The 20106-nt window shown below is 40.2% G+C and overlaps 2 protein-coding genes across 4 annotated transcripts in view; both read left to right on the plus strand.

The window, feature by feature from the left end:
- The window catches only part of rhpn2 (rhophilin, Rho GTPase binding protein 2), a 36835-nt gene extending 24962 nt beyond the window's left edge, over positions 1-11873 (plus strand). The window contains 8 exon segments of the mRNA XM_034112405.1: positions 1131-1318; positions 1491-1647; positions 3619-3738; positions 4223-4417; positions 4783-4859; positions 7107-7253; positions 8811-8966; positions 9892-11873. Coding sequence (XP_033968296.1) covers positions 1131-1318; positions 1491-1647; positions 3619-3738; positions 4223-4417; positions 4783-4859; positions 7107-7253; positions 8811-8966; positions 9892-10161 — 1310 coding nt within the window. The 3' untranslated portion in view covers positions 10162-11873.
- A 1332-nt stretch (positions 11874-13205) lies between these two features.
- The window catches only part of cep89 (centrosomal protein 89), a 114060-nt gene continuing 107159 nt past the window's right edge, over positions 13206-20106 (plus strand). For all 3 annotated transcript variants that reach the window (XM_034107851.2, XM_034107868.2, XM_034107859.2), the window contains exons 1-4: positions 13206-13469; positions 14048-14154; positions 14940-15086; positions 16749-16965. In XM_034107851.2, coding sequence (XP_033963742.1) covers positions 13428-13469; positions 14048-14154; positions 14940-15086; positions 16749-16965 — 513 coding nt within the window. In that variant the 5' untranslated portion in view covers positions 13206-13427. The remainder of the gene's footprint in view (positions 13470-14047; positions 14155-14939; positions 15087-16748; positions 16966-20106) is intronic.

Below are 20106 nucleotides of genomic sequence, written 5' to 3' on the forward strand. Positions count from 1 at the left end.
CCAGGGAACAAAGACGTTTATAAAGGCACCCTACAATGGCTGAAGACTAGCGAGGCAGTGCTCTGTTATTAAGTTGTCTCCATCTCTCCTCTGCTAGCTTATTAATCTGTAAAATAAGAGGGAGGCGCTCTCAGTTGGAATGCACACAGTCTCATTGCTTCCATCGAGCATGAAAAGCTAATTTAAGAAGGTTTGTGTCTGGCTCAGCTTTAAAGAAGCACAAGGACATTGATCTGACTGCTGCAGCAACAGGGCCCGGGGAAAGGAATAAGTACATTACAAAATGAATCAGCCTTATTCTCTATGTGGAACCTTTTAAAACATTCTGCGTAATAGTGAGGGTTATTGGAGGGTAAGCGTAGTTGAAGTCATTCTGGGGACTAGCAAACGATATGGGGCCGTCTCGCAAATTGACTATTTGGGTTTTGCCAATGGATGTTCGCTGTAACCAAAACCAATAACTATATTACCAGACTACTAGCATCAGAATCAGTCAGTCAAGGTCACAATTGTTATCCTGGGGGAATTGGGTTTCTCCATTTGTAATGAAGTCAACTGAAATAGTAGAACTAACTATGACTATCATAGAAACTGTTGAATGCTGTGGGGCTACTTGTCATATTTCCGAGTGAGACACTTAAAAGCTTTTGTTATAATAAATGTCCCTGGTTGTCCACCATTAAGAAACAGTATAGAAAAATGTTATCTGCAGGGTCTTTACCTCAAACAAATCACAAAAAAGAAAGAAATCCTTACTCTGTAGTGTCCAATTAATTACAGGCATAAAAAGGATTTAGGTTGCATGCTTTCTTAAACATGGCATCCTTTAGCCCCCCTCCTCCCTTTTTTATTTGTTTATAATCCCATTAAAAATGTTGCTCTGATGTCCTTAGAGTTCAGAACATTTCTTACTTTGGTCATGATCATTCACACCCTTTCAGAGCTCTTTAAAGTTGTGTTTACGTTCTGAAAGCATTCTTAGGTGACACACTGAAAAGGCAATGGATACAACATGTGATTAATTTGGCTTCAACGAGGGGACATTCTTATCTTATTAAGGGTGTGTATTGTGGCTACACACTTCAAATGAGTTGGTTTGCAGCTGGGCTAACCTTTCGCCCCCCCCCCAGGCATCCTGAACCACCTGAAGGAGACGTTCACTCACACCCCCAGCTACGACATGAGCCCAGCTATGCTCAGTATGCTGATCCGGATGATGCTAGCTCAGGCTCAGGAGTGCCTGTTTGAGAAGACTGCACTGCCTGGGATCAGAAACCATTTCAATTCCCTGATGAAAATGGCCCAGGAGGCTGCGAAGGTAAATAGCACACATCATTTAGAACACAGTGTTCTTTCTTTAGCTGTCGGTAAAGTAAATGTAAGGTAATAATGTCACCACAGTCTGATTCCTCACTTCTATCAGGGATGGTATCCAGATAAGTGTATTTGAAAGTCTTCTCTCTGTAACTCTAATCCTTATTTCCTGCCAGGTCTCAGAAATCTACGATCAAGTCCATCAGTCCATGATCCAGACGCCAATCAAAGACAATGTCCCGTTCTTCTGGTCCACCATGTCGCAAGTCAAAACCAACCACTACCGTTCCATGGCACACTACTTTGTAGCCTCAGCGCTACTGGACCACCAGTGTAAGACGAACTGAATTGAACACAGATCTGATGTGTACAATAATGTGAAAATCAGGGAAATGTAAAGGAAACTTTATTTAGCATGATTTGCTTCTTCTTGATTCACGAATTTCACGCTGCAAGCTGTTTTCAGTTTATAAGAAGCACTATGTTAAAGCAGCATGTCTTTCTGCAATGTGTAGTTATTTGCCATATAGTGTGCACTGCACCAGGTACACAAATGTTCTCTACAGACACACAGGAATACAACGTAGTAGTTACTACTAACTGTCCTAACTAAGTGTTTCTTCAACACATTGGTACTTGATAGGCTAAGGTTGCGGGACATCTATAAGCGGTTGACCAATCACAACAGAGCTACATGTAGTCAGCTAACCAATCAGAGTCTCAGACAGAGGTTGACAGTAGAGCACAACATACAATTATGAAACCTGAACATGAGCATACTAGGGCCCCTTTACGAAATATGTGACATTTATAAATAGCCAAAATAAGAACAGCTAAAAATTACAATAACAAAATGTGAAGCGCAGTGTAAGATATTATTTGTTATTTGATTTAATAAAAGGCATCGGCTCTAGTCATAAAAAAACTCCCCCTCCATCTGCCTATTCACCGTACACGTTTAAATCTCCTTTATAGACGTATCCTGGGCGTTTGCTGGTAAAGTTGAAGCGTGTGATGCATTGGTGTTATGAGACACCTTGGCCGGCCCTACACCGTCTTAAAGAGTAGGGCCGGCCACCCGGTTGCTGGACTGAACCGCAGCCAGCCACAATGCTATTACATAACAGCTATTTACGTACGCACAGAGCCAATGGTACAGAAAGGCTAAGTTTCCAGGAACTCAGTGAAGGATGGGCAGCGATTGAGAGTGAAGGATAGAGAGGGATGTTGAAGGGGATGACATTGAGTAAGTGCCCTGTAAAGTGCAGTAGGATTAGTGTGTAGCCTCTTAATGCACACTGAGTGAGTGAGAGAGGAAGAGAAGGAAGTTCTATGAGTAAATAAGAAAACCCTCCAGTAGTGCAGTTGATGGTCATTTTTGCCGCCTTGTTTTTATCCTTTTTTCTTCCTACTAAACTTCAATAACTGCAAATTAGAGGGATTTAAGTGACAACCAAAACAGCAGATGATATTGAGTTAGCAGTGGATGGACAGGGCTATGAATGGGACAGGACTGAATAGAGGAACAGTGGAGCAGAGCAGCCTTGAGTGAGGCTGCTCATTAACAGATTCCTGTGTGACTGAGGAGAAAAGAGCAATTAACCGGAACGGACTGTACAGAGAGGATTCAGCTCAGGACAGCACACACTGAAGATAGCTGCAGTTACCAGATGTACTGCACAGACATGGGACATATATATGTCCCTTTTAATCTGGTGAAACAAGTGATGGAGGAGAGGAGATGATCGTTTACAAGAGTTAATCAAAGTAGAAATGTGCAACAATGTATATATGCACCGACTGATCTGTAAAGTGTCCCCTCTGCCTTTCAAATGTATGTTGTCTTTAACCAATGCAATCGTAGCATCAGGGCATTCAAGTGTCGGCCCTTTGTTACAGCATTGAATGTGATCCGGCTGGTCGTCGGTTTTCTATACATATTTGTTTGCAGGACATGCATTGTTCAATGAAGGCAATCTTTTTTATAATTTGTTCTGATGTCAGAGATGTTGAAAACAAACATTATGTAAATTAAAGGTTAAATACACATTATACTACATCATTCAAATATTATATAACGAAATGCCATATAATCATGATCACAATTAGCCATCCATTTATCAAAGAGTCACATTTTGAGTGATGTCTCTGTTAGCAAACCGTAAGCCCCTTTTTGGCTCGAGGGCTATCCGCCGACCTCCACGGCTTTAGGAGAAAGACTTTGAACCCCAGTGTGCAGAGGGAAGTCAGGGACTCAGCTTATTGATTTTTAACATCGATTCTTGTTGCTCTCTGTGTGTTCAGTGGGCCTCAGTGACGATGAAGACCAGCAGGAGAAGACCTTGTCACAGGTCTACGATCGCCTTCCTGAGGGACACTCTCCTCTTGACATCCTGAAGAAGAAAGATGAACGTGAACGCGTTGGTAAGAGGATAATAGAGAACGGTAGAGAGCAAATACATTGGTGCGGGTTCACGGTTTTTGTTCTACAGCATCAAATATGTCGGTAAATACCCAACTTGTGAATGCCTAAAGTGTGTCTTAAGAACAGCGGGTTCTAACAAGATGCTAAATTAGACTTCTAAACGTCCTCAGATCCAACATTAGTGGTGAATACGTTAGGTCATACAATTGTGACAATTTGTTTATTGTCTGTGAGCTTTTTTTCTTCTTGTGATTGCATTTATGCTTTGAAAATGTTAAAACTAAATTGTGTTACTATGTAAAGATTATCCTGCCGAACGGAAGGTGTTTCAGCAATATTACTTAACACCAATATTTCATTACTCTCCCCCTCATAACGTCAGAGCTATGTTCCTGGTTAACTGTGTCCCTTTACTTTCCTTATTATCTTATTCAATACAACTTATGTTCATCATTGCTTTGGCCCATACCCCCCCCCCCCCAGGTAAAGCACACATTCGCCGGGCCATCCTGGGTCACGAGGAGGCTCTGAGGGTCTACAGTTTGTGCCACCACCTGAACAAGCTGCAGGTCCTGCAAGACATCCTGAGAGCCAGCCTGCAGCGCTCCCTCAACAAGAGCGGTGAAAATGAAGACGACGAAGATTTCAGTGACTACACGGAGGCCCCAGACATTATCTGTGAGTCTTAAATCTTTTCAAAAGACGAATCGGAACACTTGTTTATTTTTTGTTTCTGCGGTGACAGTTATTCCCCCTGTGGTCGACATAGAAACTTTCCTTAGTGTCACCACAACAAATGACAAAGAAGCCAGTGTGTTGATTTGTCTCTCAGGGAACGCTCTCTTAAAAGAAAAAAGGCTACAAGGTTGTGTACCACACCTGCTGCTATCACATGTGATAAGTGACGTTTATTTGCACGTGTAGGTGATGTAATGTTTGCACCGCCCGCCTCTCCACAGGGCCGCAGTTGAAAGGAGGTTGTGACAGTGACGGTAAACATTGCAGAATAAAACCTTGGTTTTTCCCTCCCTTGTTTTCCATAGCTAAAACAGAGCACCGAGCAGAGATGGAGTTTCCTGCGACCACAAAGGTGAAAGTCACAGACTTCTTCCAGAGGCTGGTATGTGGGTTACTAATATTTTCCACTCACAAAACTGTTTTTCGTTGTGTACACGAGGGTTGGGTTATTCATCAAATATGACATGAAATAGCTCTGGATTTGTGTTTTTTTTTAACACCCAGTTTCTGTTTCTTGCTATTTCTGAACAAACCAACCCAGAATGAGTCTCTTGGAAGCTTTGACACATTTCAGTATTAGCCAATCCAAAGTCATATTGTGTGTTCAAAGCCTGCAGGACTTTCATCCATAGCAACAAACTAACTCTAACAGTGGACAAAGGTGCTCTGGCCCTAGCTTGACTCTTCATGGTGTTGGTGGAGAGGGGGGCGGGGCATAGGTCTGTTACTCAAGTTTCTCTTCATGTTCTCTAAGGGGCGTTCGATATGCGAGTCACTTCTTTCATTTAGCACAGTTTACAATTACTAGGGTTGCACGGTTTTAGAAAACATAACTATTTGAGATAATTTCTGACTGATATTTGGATTACAAAAAAGAAGGCTTGAATATTTTTTGCAGATTATCCTCTGTAAACCTTCAAATGATATTGAAATAGTAAGGAACTGTATCTGGCAAATATTTGGCCAATTTAGTTTTATTGTTCCATCCTATCTACAACACAAATGTCAAGACTAACAACCTTGGGAGCAAACGATTGTTAAAAAGGTCAAGGGTCATAGATTCCCAGACAGCAGGTGTGAGGAGGAGCCTCTGTGAACAGGCAACCCTTCGGTGCCTGTTGTATACTCCAACCTCGCTCTTCATTAGCCATCTCAGACTCAAACCTGGGGCTGTGACAAATATTTGTGTTGTTGACTATCAGAGCTTCTGCAGAGGTTACACTGTTGTCATTTCTTTATGACATCACGCTAAAAAAATAACAAAATCCTCAATTTCAATAAAGTGATTTATGAAATTAAATGACTTTGGAGTCATTTAATTTGGATTCTTCCAAATTGGCAATGGAGAATCAACACATTTTTTTGCTCGTTAATTTGTTTACTATAATTATGTTCAAGTCAAAATGCACGTTTTGTTCTCTTGGATATATATACATGTTTATGGTGGATTTCCAAAATGGATTGAATGGAAAATGTATCCTTTTTTTTTTACTTTGAGATACTTTACCATTCTCTGGATTCAGTGGAATTCAGCTATTCAAATAGTATCATACTAATAATATCGCTGCAGCCTGATCTTCATCTGCAACATTCCTGAATGAATACACTTGCAAAAAAGCTAATTTAAAAGTTAATTTACAATTCAAATTAACCGTTACAGTATGAATGTTGCTTTGAAGCATTAGGTGCAGCCCTATTCAAATCCTTTTGGGGACACAGAGACATACATTTGCTTCGGTGATAATCAAAGCAGCGAGGCTGAGAGGCTGCATCTGCTGTTACACAGGCCTTTTGTGCAGGAGAGATGTTCCCATCAGATAACAAGAGTATCAATGGAGGATAGCATTTGGCTTCAGCAGTCTAGAAAGTAGGACCTGTTTCTGATCAATTAAGGGAAATGGTCCATGTGATGATGTCCCTTTTTAATGTATTACTCATCAAAGACATTATCCCAATTTCAAATGTAAGATTACAGCTTCTTAATTATGATTGCTTTAAAAGCTTGGTCTCTTATCTGTGTCTGTTTGACAGGCAAACATGAGCACTTTGTGCTTTAGTGATTCAGGATCATTTAACAAAGCGTTACATTTTGATATACAAACATGTAATTACACATAATCAATATTTACAGCCAGGCACCGCATATCTGCTGCATTCAAATACAGAATCAAGATATGGATTGATCGGAAATTGGGTTTCTAAACAGACAATTTTTAGATGGAGATAAGAGAATAAATTAAAATGATATATTTGTATATACACATGAGAAGATAAAGTAAGAATGTGCACATTGTAGTAATATGTTAAATATAATGCAAAATGTTTTCATATGAATCCCTTGGTTTAAAAAGCACACTGGTAAGAGTGCTGGTGTTAGAGATCATTTAAATAGTACTTTCCTGTCCCCCTGAGTGTAAGCAGTATATGTTCTGATGTTATAACGGGTCACAGATGTAGACTTTAATTATGTCTAACCAGCCTGTAAAGACACAAAGCATTATTATGTTATTATCAGTTTCCCTCAGGCTGTCACCAACGTCTTTGAACTCTAGGAGCGGATATTATCCACTTGAGTCAGGAGAATCTGGAGCCATATTAACCCCAACCTCCTCCCACTGTCTCCTCTCAGGGCCCTCTGTCAGTGTTCTCCGCTAAGCAGCGGTGGACGGCCCCGCGCACAATACAGCTCCACCCTGAAGACAGGGACCTGGGCTTCACCCTGAAAGGAGAATCACCCGTCCACGTGGTGTCGTTGGACCCCCTCTGCCCAGCCGCTGTGAGTCAACCACTATTACTTACTTTCGCCTGAATGTGAGAAAATGGACTCTGTCCGTTTAGCCATTGTACGGATCTCCTAACACACGTTGTCTGCAAGGCTATCTATATAAGGAGGCAGGTGAAACTAAGGTGTATTGAAAGTAAATTGCAGTGTTTCCATCCAAAAGACATCACAGCTGGACCACTACCGACTTGATGATTCGAAAGAAGGCTTTATTCTAAAATACTGCATTTAATCATTAAATGACACGACTACACGCTAGGACGGTCAAAAACGTGTTTCTCTCCAAGCTGGCAGACTTTCAGCATCTTACCTACATGAAGTAGAAGAAACATAACCTTAGCATAGTCCAATAATATCAATATATACTAAACTAAACAAAAGTGGTGGTATTATTCAAGTGATATCTACCAGGCTAACATACATATCCTTTCTCAAATATAAGCATGTGCTTAAGTGGCTCTAACACCTGGATCCTTCTTTTTAATATATGTTCACAGTATCATTTTTGTCATTTGGATTGTCTATGTTTTTTTCTCCTTGCAGAGGGGACCCTGCTCAGTTGATTTCCACCACGTTTATTCCATGTTTCCCTTGGGTGGGAGTTTTTCCTTGTGTGCAGCAAGGGTCGAACAACAGTGTTTGCTGTACAGTTGATCAATCCCAGCAAAAATCATCCTCAGATTTGTTTCTATGAAACTTATGTTACGGATTGTGTTCATATGGGAATATGATATATATGATGTATACTATAATATATAGTTCAGGTGTTTTGAAATGGGATTGCATAAAGGACAGTTGGAAAGAACAGATGGGAGTACTGCCATGGGAGCAAAGCAATGGGCTCCTCTTTCTGTTAGACTGTAATGCCAGATGCAGAGGTGGCTCAATATGAACTCCCTGCAACACGGTTCACTAGCAAGGAGTGATTGGTCTACAGCTAACAGCTCAAAGTGTAGGTATGCCCACCCCTTGAATATCAAATGAGTTCCAATGTATTATTTTCACAGAGAACCTTTGATTCATTGAAATCCTTCTCAGAAACCGAAACAGGATTCAGCCTCAAAGAATGTAGGAGGTGCCCCCTCCCCTCCCCCCCACCTCCTCTCTGGCTTCTCATTTAATTAAGAATCCGTATTTATTCTCTGCAATCCCTTTCCAGTCTGACAGATCATTAAGCGGCGCTGACAAAGAGCAGACTTCTATTAATCCAGGCAGAGAAACAGATTAGCTGTATTACACAAGTGTAACTAGGTCAACCTCCTTTATAACTTTGAATACTGCATTTATTTTTGGAACTGATCAAGTTATCAGACAGAAATAGCTAATGTTGTGTAGATTATGCTGGTTTCCCACATACTCTCTAGCAGGGGCTTGTTTCAAATGGCTTTGTTTGGGTGTGACCCGGTGTTCTCTCTGCTGAGCCTGGCTGGCAGTTGGAAGGAAAGAAGGGGAACCTGATTTGTCTCCATTCATACAGGCCAGGGCTGTAAATGTTTACTGCTGCTGCAGCACCACTTTACTGACTCCTGCTCTCCCTCCTGTCTCCTCTAGGCCGAAGGTCTCAAGGAGGGCGACTACATTGTTGCCGTGGGCGACACAGATTCTAAATGGATGGCCGTGAGCGATGTGATGCGACTCCTAAAGGATGTGAACGAGGAAGGGGTCGCCATCCAGGTGGTCAGCGTTATGGACAGCAACCCCCAGATGGTAAGATGCCCTCTTTTCTTCCTATTTGCAGAAGAAAATAAAGAGGTAGTTTGCCAAGTCAAATTGTTTATAGTTCGAGAGAAAATCAAACCGGTTTCCGCTTCATGCGTTTAAAATAAGCTGGCAAATACAGTTTCTTTATATCTGGACTGTGAAGGGAAATGGTTTATAAGCCAAAAGCCTTATTATCAGGATAAAGAGCTGAAATGATTTAGTTTGAGACGTATTCTCACTCGGGCGGGCACAGGGTTGGCAGAATAGGCTGAACATGCACTATTAAATCGGCCACTAGCAACACAAGGTTTGCCAGTCGAATTATAACACAAAGCTCGCAATTTGTAAAACCTGCACATTCAAAACAAAAGCAACCTTAAGATGTACTTGAACCTTCTTCTGGGTAAGTGTTCTATTATATGAAATATGATATTATTGCAATTTTTGTTTAAATTAATTTGAGAGAAGGTCCTGTAACTTATCAGTTTTGGAGAAATTATCAAATAGTCATTGTTTCCTTATGAAAACACAATTAAAATTCGATTTTCCAAAAAAGCTATTATTAGAAGAATTATAGGTAAGAATTCTAATGCTAAAAAGGGAAATCTGAACTCGCAAATATCTGATTCAGCGGTTCAGAAGACACATTGATATCAGAAATAAAAAATCTGACTGGAAATTGAAATTGAATGTGATCAGTGTTTTACAAAAACCCAAGTCTAGCAAACATCCAATTGTTAGAAAATGGCAGTTGAGTGAGAAACTGATTAAGGATTATTTTGACCTCTTGTGAATATGAGAAAACGACTAACTAGAAACGTCTAACTTATTGAGCCCATGTATTGATTGATAACTTCCAGAGCCACTATTAGATTGAACCAACAATGACTTTCTCTTTCCACTAAATGCCCCCCTCAATTTCTCTCTCCAGCCTACCAAGAGTGCCACCTTCTGCGGAAACCTGCCCAAGACCTACTCCATGATCTGCCTGGCGTATGACGACGACGACAAGAACTCCAAGTCCCGCAAAGTGACCAAGAAGTCGTCCTTCCTCAACTTCGGCCTGAAGAACAGGCTGAAGAGCGCCAGCACCCTCAGCCTTCCCACAGCGGACCACTCCGGGGCCCTTCCCTGGAACAAACCCTGCCCCACGTTCCCCAGCTCCAGCTCCTACAACCACAACGACAGTGCCCTCTACTGAGCTAGACACACTACTGCCTAGCATGCTAGCCTGTGTACAGTACTGAGTTGTACCCATACTGGACCTGCTATGGTACCATTGCCCTTAGGTGTTTCCACTGGAATATAGCTTGGTGTAATCATGACATTTCCACAAGCTACCATGGAAAGTAGCTGTGCCAAACACTGTATATGCCTTTTGTTAGCGCCCGAAGTGTCCACACCAAAACATAATCTTTCTGTACCATGCCAGTATGCGTACAGCACAGTACAACTGCACTGTGGGAAAAAGAAACCCACTGGTTATCATTCCAGTCTATAAATAAACACACAGCACTGAGACGGGCCTCTTAGTCAAACTGTCATCTCAGTATGTTTTCTCGAAGACCAATTGGGGGAGCAATAACAAAGTTGTACAAACACACCCAGCGGACACTCGACTGCAAAGAGGTGTAATTTGATTGTGACTTCAGCAGTTCCTTACGTAGTTCCATTGTGTGCTGATGTAGCTGTGCTCTCTTATGTTCTCATGTCATGTTTCATACTGTTTATATGAAGGATTAGGTCGTTGCCATGCTATTTGTTGCAATCAGTTTTGGGGGTTTGAAATGCATACATTTTCTGAATAGATATGTAGATGTTATGAACCTTGTTGCAGTATGTTAAACAGTGATTGAGGGAAACAAATAATTGTGCTAAGAAGAGTTGAATGATATGTTTAATAAGCTGCTAAAATATCATATATATTCCTTGGTTATGTATTATTGTCACTTTTGTATTTGTGAGACAGCCTTTGAGGATAATATGTTCTGCTAAGTGCCATGGGACACCGTGTAAAAAGAAATATTGGTATGTCCCAGTTAGCCACAAGACCAAAATGCCTCCATGTGTCTAAATGTCAGAATGTACCGCTTACAATCCTGGTCCGTCTTACCCACCCTTTTTATCAGTTTGTCCAATTGTAAGAAGAGCACGAGCTGTGTGTTCTCTGTTAATGTGAATCTTGATGTAGTTAAAAGGTTGTTTTGTCTCCACAAGGGAAGAATGTCTGTAGGTGGACATTCCTGCGTCGCACCTGGACTGCCGCCGGTCACCCAACAGTGACTTCGATCAAAGCCCAGTCAAGTTGTCTCTACCTGTCTTAACCCAAGTCACATCCCACATTTTTACTGACACTTTGCCGTGTTGGACTATCTCTTTATCTACAAAGTAGATTATTATTCACATTTGATAATCAAATTATTTATATAATGAAAAAAATACACACAAAAATATATATATATATATACTTGTAATATGTTGGTTTCTGAACTAGTTTGTGAATGGTCAAGTTATGCATTTTTGCACGTTGGATTTCTCGGTTGGTTTCTTGGAAGAATGTATTTTACTTGCTTAATCCTTTTGGTGAACTTATATACTGGTACATTTTTTTCTATGTAAAGAATTTTTAAAATGTAAAACGGTTACACTGATAAAGTCAGATCAGTTACACTGTTAAAGACGAACGCTCTTTATGTCTCTGTTTACCTAAAGTGGTGTCTGAAGTGCCATTTTTGCTTAATGGTGTGTATGTGCAGTAATTGATATTAATAACAGAGGATGTGTAAGACTTCACAGATCTATCCATGCATGTTACTGTGCACAGTGATCCTAAATGCCTATGTCTATGGTACCTGCAACTGTGGTGTGAATGCTTTTGTATACAATCTCAATAAAAGATGGGGACAAAACTAATTTCATAAATGTTTTTTTTTTAATATATATGTATATATATATTGTGTTCTGTCAGTAATTTGCGACTACCAGACAGGTTAGGAATGAAGTTTGACAGCCCTCAGTGTGAGCGTGCGCGCGCACACACACACACGCGCGCAAAGTCAACACTCATGCGTTTGTAACCGTTGGAGTCTAGCTTGGGATCACATTCTAATCATGAAAACAGGAAAGAAACACCATGGGATTGAGTTTTACCCATCAAGCCTTTCTTCACGCATACTGTACCTTTCATGTTCTTTGTGCCATGTCCGGGCTTTTGTCTGGGAACTTTACCATAATTAAAGAGATGATTGTTTATTCCCATAGCTTAGAACTTTGAAAATGAAATCCCCCTAGGTCAAATTCTCTTCAGGGTTTATTTGAACAGAAAACGTTGATGTTGCAGAAACCAAATCTGTTGACTTTCTCGTTATAGGATTCATACTTTTACCAATCCTAAGGGCAAAGAGCAGGCCTTGATAATAACACATTTTCGGCTGATTTATTGCCACAGGACTGAACATTCATGGGAAGCACACAAACATCTTTAGTTGAGGTATTATGTGAAGTGTTGCAGTAATATAGACCCATTTATGCTCGAAAAGGGAAATTGTGAAGGGTTTGCTAGAATTGTCAAAGCACACATCTGAAAGAAAAGACTAAATATTCTTTGAAAATATAACTTTTGCAGGAACTACAAATAGCAGTCTAGTCTAGCTGACTTATTAGGCCTATCTATGAACTTGTCACAAGATGATTATATCAATTATGCACACATAATGCAGTGTAAAAAAACTGATGTCAGGTTCGAGTTTTTCTCCATTATTGATACAAGCTAGATTTTTCATGTACTCTAAAAATGTCAAAGGTTAGTTGGTTAGGCTACTTGCCGAAAACAAATCTGTCAGTTTCCTTTAATCATGTTCCTTTTGTGCACAAATTGTTGAAGAAATTGTATTGGATTGAAGACACATTTGAATGGTCTGTCATGTAAGATATGCATCTAGGTAAAACTAATATATTATTTTAGTGTACACATTACATGCTATATATTTTGATATGCATACATTTGATTTATCGACACAAAAAGGATGAACGTCTTTGTTCGTCCCAGCAGCTCTGTGCTGGTGGACTGGTGTGACAGTTGATAAGCACATGGAACGACGTCGCCCCCTATTGGCTTGACAACGGTCGGTAAGGACCTCGTTGCTATGTGAAACATACCAGTCACTGATTGGCTTCTCTTTTCGCTCTTAGCCAATCAGCACTACTTTTATAGCCAGGTGCATTCTTGAGACTAAGCGTCTAGATACCAGAAATCTGCAGCTTGTTGAATGCAGAGACCTCGCGTGCTCATTTTTCATTTTTAGCCCAAAAAGCGTAACATTTGAGAACATTAGAAACACGAGATAATGACAAGTACAACTTTCTAATGCCATTTGACGGAAATAATGTTTGGTACACGAGTCCAGCCGTTCGCTTAAACTGAAACTGAAGCCGTTGAAGGAAAGGGTCAAAAACGTATTTTCCACTATGTTCAAATTCAGTTTCAGGAGGGAGAAAGACAAGGAGTTTGTAAGTTTGACGTCTTTTTTAAAACTAATTACCCGTGTCCTACTTCTAGTTAGCTAAACGTATATCTTACATGTTTTTTTTTTTTTATCATTAAGCTAACATGCATTAACCTGGCGTTAGATAACTTTACGTTCGTAAAACGTTAGCGAAAGCGATATATGTCAGAACTGTTCAAGCTAACATTTGCTAACGCCAGTTTTTGTAAAGTTAATAAATTGTGTGGCAAAGATATTCATGTTCATGCCCAAAACAGTGATTAAACTGAGGCATTCATTGTTCATTAACAGCTTTGCTGTTATCGTGGCAGTCAAAGTACATATTGTGACCAATTCATAACAACAGTGGTATTTCTAGTAGGGAAAGCCCACTGCTGTAACTGGCTGTTGTCTGACTACAGGGTTTGCTATCTCAAGTGGTCATGCTGTTTCTCTACCCTTTCCTTTCCATCCCTATGTCCCTATTGTTTTTTCCTCAGTGTTGGTGTGACACTATGTCAACCATATGACCCACATAGTGTGTGATAATGTGTCTATGTGATGCTGACCCTCTTCCTAACCTCCTCCTTGTGTGTTGTGTAGAAGCATATAGCTCATGGTTTGATCCCCGCTGCCTCCATCGCCCCCAAGCCTGCTGTGCCTCGTACCCCTCCCCCCCGCAGCCCAAACCCCTCACCTGAGAGACCCAGGTACCCGGTCCCACACCTCCAACCAATAACATCCTCTTGTATTGACAATTCCTTCCTTTGGTCCAAATCACATCCTTGTATGCATTAGTACAAAGTTATTTCCTTAGTGAATTCAAAGAAAATACAGATTCACTCTCCTCTCTTTATCCCCCCCCCCCCCATAATCAGTGGTAAAAGAAGTAATCACAACTTTCACTTTAGTATGTTGTAATAGTGTAGACATACTTTAAAAATAATTCTGTAAAAGTGTGTTCATGTGTTAAAATGACTAGAGTAAACTACAAGTTAATACATATTTATTTTAAATACTGCTGGGTAGCTTGTGAATCCCCCCCAGGATTTATTATATCTTATACCATAAAATGACATCTTTATTTGTTTGTTGGTTATATTTTATATTATTAATCAGAATCTGCAAAGTCAATAAAGCTGACAGCTAAATCGGTTAGAGTTTAAAGTAAACTTTTTCTCTGAAATGTTGTGGAGTTGAATAGCCGACAATGGAAATACTCAAGTTCTACGTACCTCAAAAATGTTTTTTACATATGTTATTTGAGTAAATGTGTCTCCACAGCCTGTGAAAGCAGTGTCTTTTGGGGCAACTAATGGGCAATATTTTCCAAGAGTAGCATTTGTTAGCTCTTAATGGTGAATTTAGGTAATACCCTTCAAACTCAATTAGAAAAAATGAAAGATATTTTATATAACAAGAACAGCATTTTGTGTACTTATTTTACTCAAAGCATCTGTCTTTCCTTATTTTAATCATGTCTTTACATCAACAGATCAGCCTTAGCAGCAGCCATCTTGTCTTCTTCGCTCACTGGACAGGCGTGGGCCCTCCCCCCTGTCCGGCCGAGGTCTTTCTCTGAGAGCGGCCTATCAGAGTCCTTCATATCTGAACCAAACATCAGTACAGCACTTTTCAACAGGTGAACTCCCTCTGACAAATACACCAGTATTATCACAAGCTTTGGAAATAATGATTCTACCCACAAGAGGTGACTCAACATCACCTATGGCTGTATTTATGTGGGTCACATAAGACAATGGGCCAAAATGCTTTTAAGGTAGAGCAGAAGAAAAAGTTTAAAATGTGATATGTACATTTTTTTTATAATTATGCCTTGACATTAGACTTACTAATATCTTCAAAACACAGGCCTGGTTTTCTTCAGATTTGAATAATCAGAATTAGAATAAGGTTCAATTGCCAAGTAGGGTTACACATAGGGGTGTTGAAAATAATCGTTTCTGCGATGCGGACGTGGACGATTCGGTATCGATGCAGTGACGGAAGATAATCGATTATAGCGTAGTGACGTTGCTTCCTGATTTTCCGGCCGCGGCTTTACTATAAAGTTTTTTTTTCTGTCACTTTAATATCAAATCGGTCGGTGACGCAGAGATCAGGGAACAGACGTGACAGCGGCACAGCAACACCGAACACGGAGCAGTCTGCTTCATCCACCAACACAAGAACACCAGTCCAGAACCAACAGCAGAATGACCCGCTCTGAATCACTCCGTGTCGCTGCGGCTCAGAGACACAGACAGGGATTTATGTTTTTCAAAAATAATCGCGTTACAATCATGTCAGGTTTTTGGTGGATTTAATTAAGTCTTGGATTGCAGAGTATGAATGCCCTCTAGCAATTTTCAGACGATACGTGTGTAAAGTTTGTGAAGGCAGGAGGAAAAAAGCTTCCGCGATCACCGTCTCCTCTCGGTTCCTCCAAACCCCGCCCCCTCCCTGAAAATAATGAGTGACAGGCTGATAGTGACCCGATAGAAACTTTATTATTCACTTAATCACTGATTGAGATAATGAAGCTAACTTAATCTCATACATTCATGGGATTTATGTAACAGTAAGATGGAGAATGTAAGTGTGCACCCACATGCAGTATTTTAGTTGTTATATGCTGTTGTAAATACTCCTGTTGTCTGCTGTGTTCAGACTCACGTCCTGTGTGTGATGCCTCATTCAGGACATTCAGTGTCCTTTCTTTAACAGAAGACCGTTGCTAGAAGCTGCAGCTAGACTGCAGAAGCATTAGTTTTTTGTTTTGAGGATGGAACAACTTCACACACGGAGGCTAGACCTATACAATTAATTTATTTTGGTTTATAAATTAATGTCAAGACATTTATGTTATTGATTTCTGAAGCATTTTCTAAATAATAAAAAGAGAGTTCATATGTATTTACTGCATGTATGCATTGATGAAAAATAAGCCATGTGCAATTGAGGATGCAACGCATTGGTATGAATCGTGTTGCATCGGGATATCGAATTGAATCGAATCGTTGACAGGATAATCGTAATCGAATCGTGAGACCAGTGAAGATGCACAGCCCTAGTTACACATACAATGAACTTGCTTTGATGTATAATAGTGTATACACAAATACAGTAAGAGGAATTAACTTGTAAATATAGAATTATTATTAAACCATTTAAAAAAACAAAAAAAAAAACTGTATAAATCCCGACTCTGATAAGTGGAAGAAGATGGATGAATGGACCATAGGAAAAATAAAATATATGCAGTATATCAGAATTGAATTCAATCTATTCTTACCTCCTTCAGAGACAGATGGTCAGAAGATTTGGCTAGCCGACCACGCCTCTCCTCCCCTGACCTATCAGAGGAAGAAGAGTTGCAGGACGAGGAAGAGGAGTTGCAGGACGAGGAAGAGCTGGTGGGGAGTGAAGATGAGCAGGAAGAACATGTTTACCAAACTCTTGGCAAAGGACATAATTGTCCATTCACAGAACCTGTCTATTCCCTGCCACTAAAACACAAGGTGAGATTCTACAGAACAGTCCTATTAGGCGCTTTCACACCAAGTACTTTTCCCAGGAATAGTTCCCTGGAACCTTTATTTCCTGGAACTATCTAGTAAATCGCGTTCACACCGGAATAAGTCCAGAGGGAGCCGCTGACGTCACTTCTTCTTCTACTTTGGGTGTACTGGTAGGCCGCAAACAACTTCACGGCATATACTGCCATTGTGTTGCCATAAGTTAGTCTCTCTCCGTTGGTGCGCTGGGCTAATGCTAATAATGCTAATGCGAGCAAATAAAATGGCGGCTTCACAAAATCATTTCAGAGTTTTACGGGGCGTGGTTTGCAATCCGCCCAGCCAATCAGGAATTGGAACCTTTTTCTCCCCAGGAAAGTCCCTGCTCTCTAGCAGGGACTAAAAAGGGGTGAAAAGGTTCGCAAAAAGTTCTAGTTCCAGATCTTTTTGGTGTGAACGCAAAATCCCAGGAACTATCGGAACTATTCCTGGGAAAAGTACTCCGGTGTGAAAGCGCCTAATGTTCTTTGTAAACACTTATTTGACTTGACCAGTGTTATGTTTACTATAGTAGGAGCAGCACAGGGGAACCAATAACTTGATAACGACATGCATAACGAGTTGCAGGTGTGCGCTGCAGGCTGAGACATCGTTAATGTTATTAGTTACACCTGTGCCTTTTTTGCAGTCAGAATATCTGCTTGTGTTTAGAGGGGTTAACTCTTCATCCTTTAATTTGTTTATACGTGTTGCTATTGTCATACCCGTTTGAACCCCTGGGAGGCATAGTTGTACACAGAAAAAAGGTGATTTAATATTTTTCTGTAGAGTAGTGGTGAGTTGTAATTTACGGTTTACTGTACAGGCTCAGAAGTCATTTTAAGTAATTAGTTTGCAGGTTTGAAATATCCTATGTCTTCCTGAATCATGATTGCAGGTTTTCATCATTTGATTTTTATTTAATTTATTTGCCACTTAACATAATTGTGTAGTGTTTGCATGTGATGGTCCAGCAAATCATGTGGTGACATTTTGGTATTTTTCTATCTCTGTAAAATGGACGAAACTGACTTTGAAATTATGATTCATGGTAGTCACTGACAACAAGCCACTCAATTTAAAGGTCTTTCTTTACCCACTCATAGTTATTTGGATGTTGTTTATCTGCAAATTCTATATTTCTGCAAAAAATCACAATGGTTATGTCCTAAGAAACGGCTCTCACATGCTTTATTTTTTAAAACTTTAATGCTTTTATTAAGAGCAAAACATACAAAACACCATAAAGAACATATGTCCCCAAATTATAGATAGATAAATAAACAAATTAAATTAAATAGCAGCGAGGAAGAACCAATTATACATGTTCTGACCTTTTCTGTTTCGGTAACAATGTTGGTACGATCAATGTAACTCAAATAATAGCAATATAAGATGGAAAGACAAAGAAAACAAATTATACGAGATAAGATATACAATTCAGAAGGGATAATCCTAATTCTCTGGGGAGCGGGATATTTAACGGGTTCTGTTATCCTCTTATCAGGTTTGCATTAAAGGTTCTCGTGTAATTCTAGCTCTTCTCCTTCGCATCTCAGAAAGAAATGAACCTTCATTTTTGTTATGATATTAAATATTCCTCATCCACTGCGTTTGAGGAATTGCATCTGCCAAATTTCAATAGTTTAAATGACATGCAAGTGGTGTAAAGAATGCCAAGAAGCCACGCAGGAAGTTGTAGTAGATATCAGACGGTACTCCAAAAACAGTTGTTATAGGGCAGGGGTGGCCAACCAATCACAGGTAAAGAGCCAATCATATTACTGTGTTACTGCAAAGAGCCACATCATACACACAGGCACACATGCTGGGTGTATGTCCCCGACTTCTCTCTTTTGCTCTCAGCCTTTCTGTGTGCTCCCTCACTCTCTTCCTCTATGTGCCCCTCTCTACCTCTCACACGTACAACATGAAAATACACACACACACACACACACACACACACACACACACACACACACACACACACACGCTCAGCCAGATTTCCTATAAATGTCACAGTCCATGATATTGACAGAAATGGACTGAAACCTCTCCTGCCAGTATTAAGACCAGAGGCCAGTTATAGTCAACCATCAATATTGTGTCTCACACACAAACTCTCAGTTAAGAACATTTGAAAAAAGTTGTTATCGTACTATGCATTTTGCTTCTTGAAACCTGCAGAGGATGTGGAAGGGGCTCAAATGCATGAAAGGGCACATTTGCGATCTTTGTTAATCATTTAATAAAAATATGCCTGGCCTTTATTCTGTCTGTATCTCTCACACACATTCATGACCGTCATTTACAAATAAATGTAAATAAATAAAGTGTATATTTGTTAATTCTCCTCACATGACAACCCTCTGACTGACAGAAGCTCTGCTGACAGAGATGCACTTTCTCTCTTGTTTATTTCTTTACCGCGAATGATCAAATTCGGGAGCCCTTCTGTGTCAGCTGCCAGATTTCCGGGAGCAGGCCTTCTCACACACACACATACCACTGCAAATTGTTACCGTTTTGATTTGACAACATCATATTGAGTTATTACGGTTTTATCAGAGTTATATTTCTGCCGATCATAAGAAGATCTCTCCCTTCACTGTCACATCGCGAGTGCAGTAAAGCCTGCCTCCAGTACTGCAGGATCTGCATTCTGATTGGCTAAAGCACTTCTTTGTTAAACTCTGTGTAACGATTGGGCTGGAATTTGTGTGTTAACCCTTTGTGAACTGGGATACATATGCGCAAAAAAAACAACACAATTCGATATGAACTGAGGAGCCGCATGAGACTCGGCAAAGAGCCGCTCGAGAGCCGCGGGTTGGCCACTCCTGTAATAGGGGACAGGTCTATTTTTACTTGAAACACCTCTGAAAATATCTTAATCAATCAATCAATCAATGCTTATTTATATATACTAGTCCAATCAAGCGGCAACCTGCAGGTCTAAGTAGTGAAGCCAATGCATTCGTACTACAGCATATTACATTCAATTACATGTCATTATAGCTACTACTTTTATCTGAAGTGACTTACATAGTGACTCACAGCTGCCATTAAATGTAGGATTTCTATAAGTACCTCTTTAATATTTAC

This window comes from Pseudochaenichthys georgianus, chromosome 3 (genome assembly GCF_902827115.2).
Source record: "Pseudochaenichthys georgianus chromosome 3, fPseGeo1.2, whole genome shotgun sequence".
Classification (NCBI taxonomy): domain Eukaryota; kingdom Metazoa; phylum Chordata; class Actinopteri; order Perciformes; family Channichthyidae; genus Pseudochaenichthys; species Pseudochaenichthys georgianus.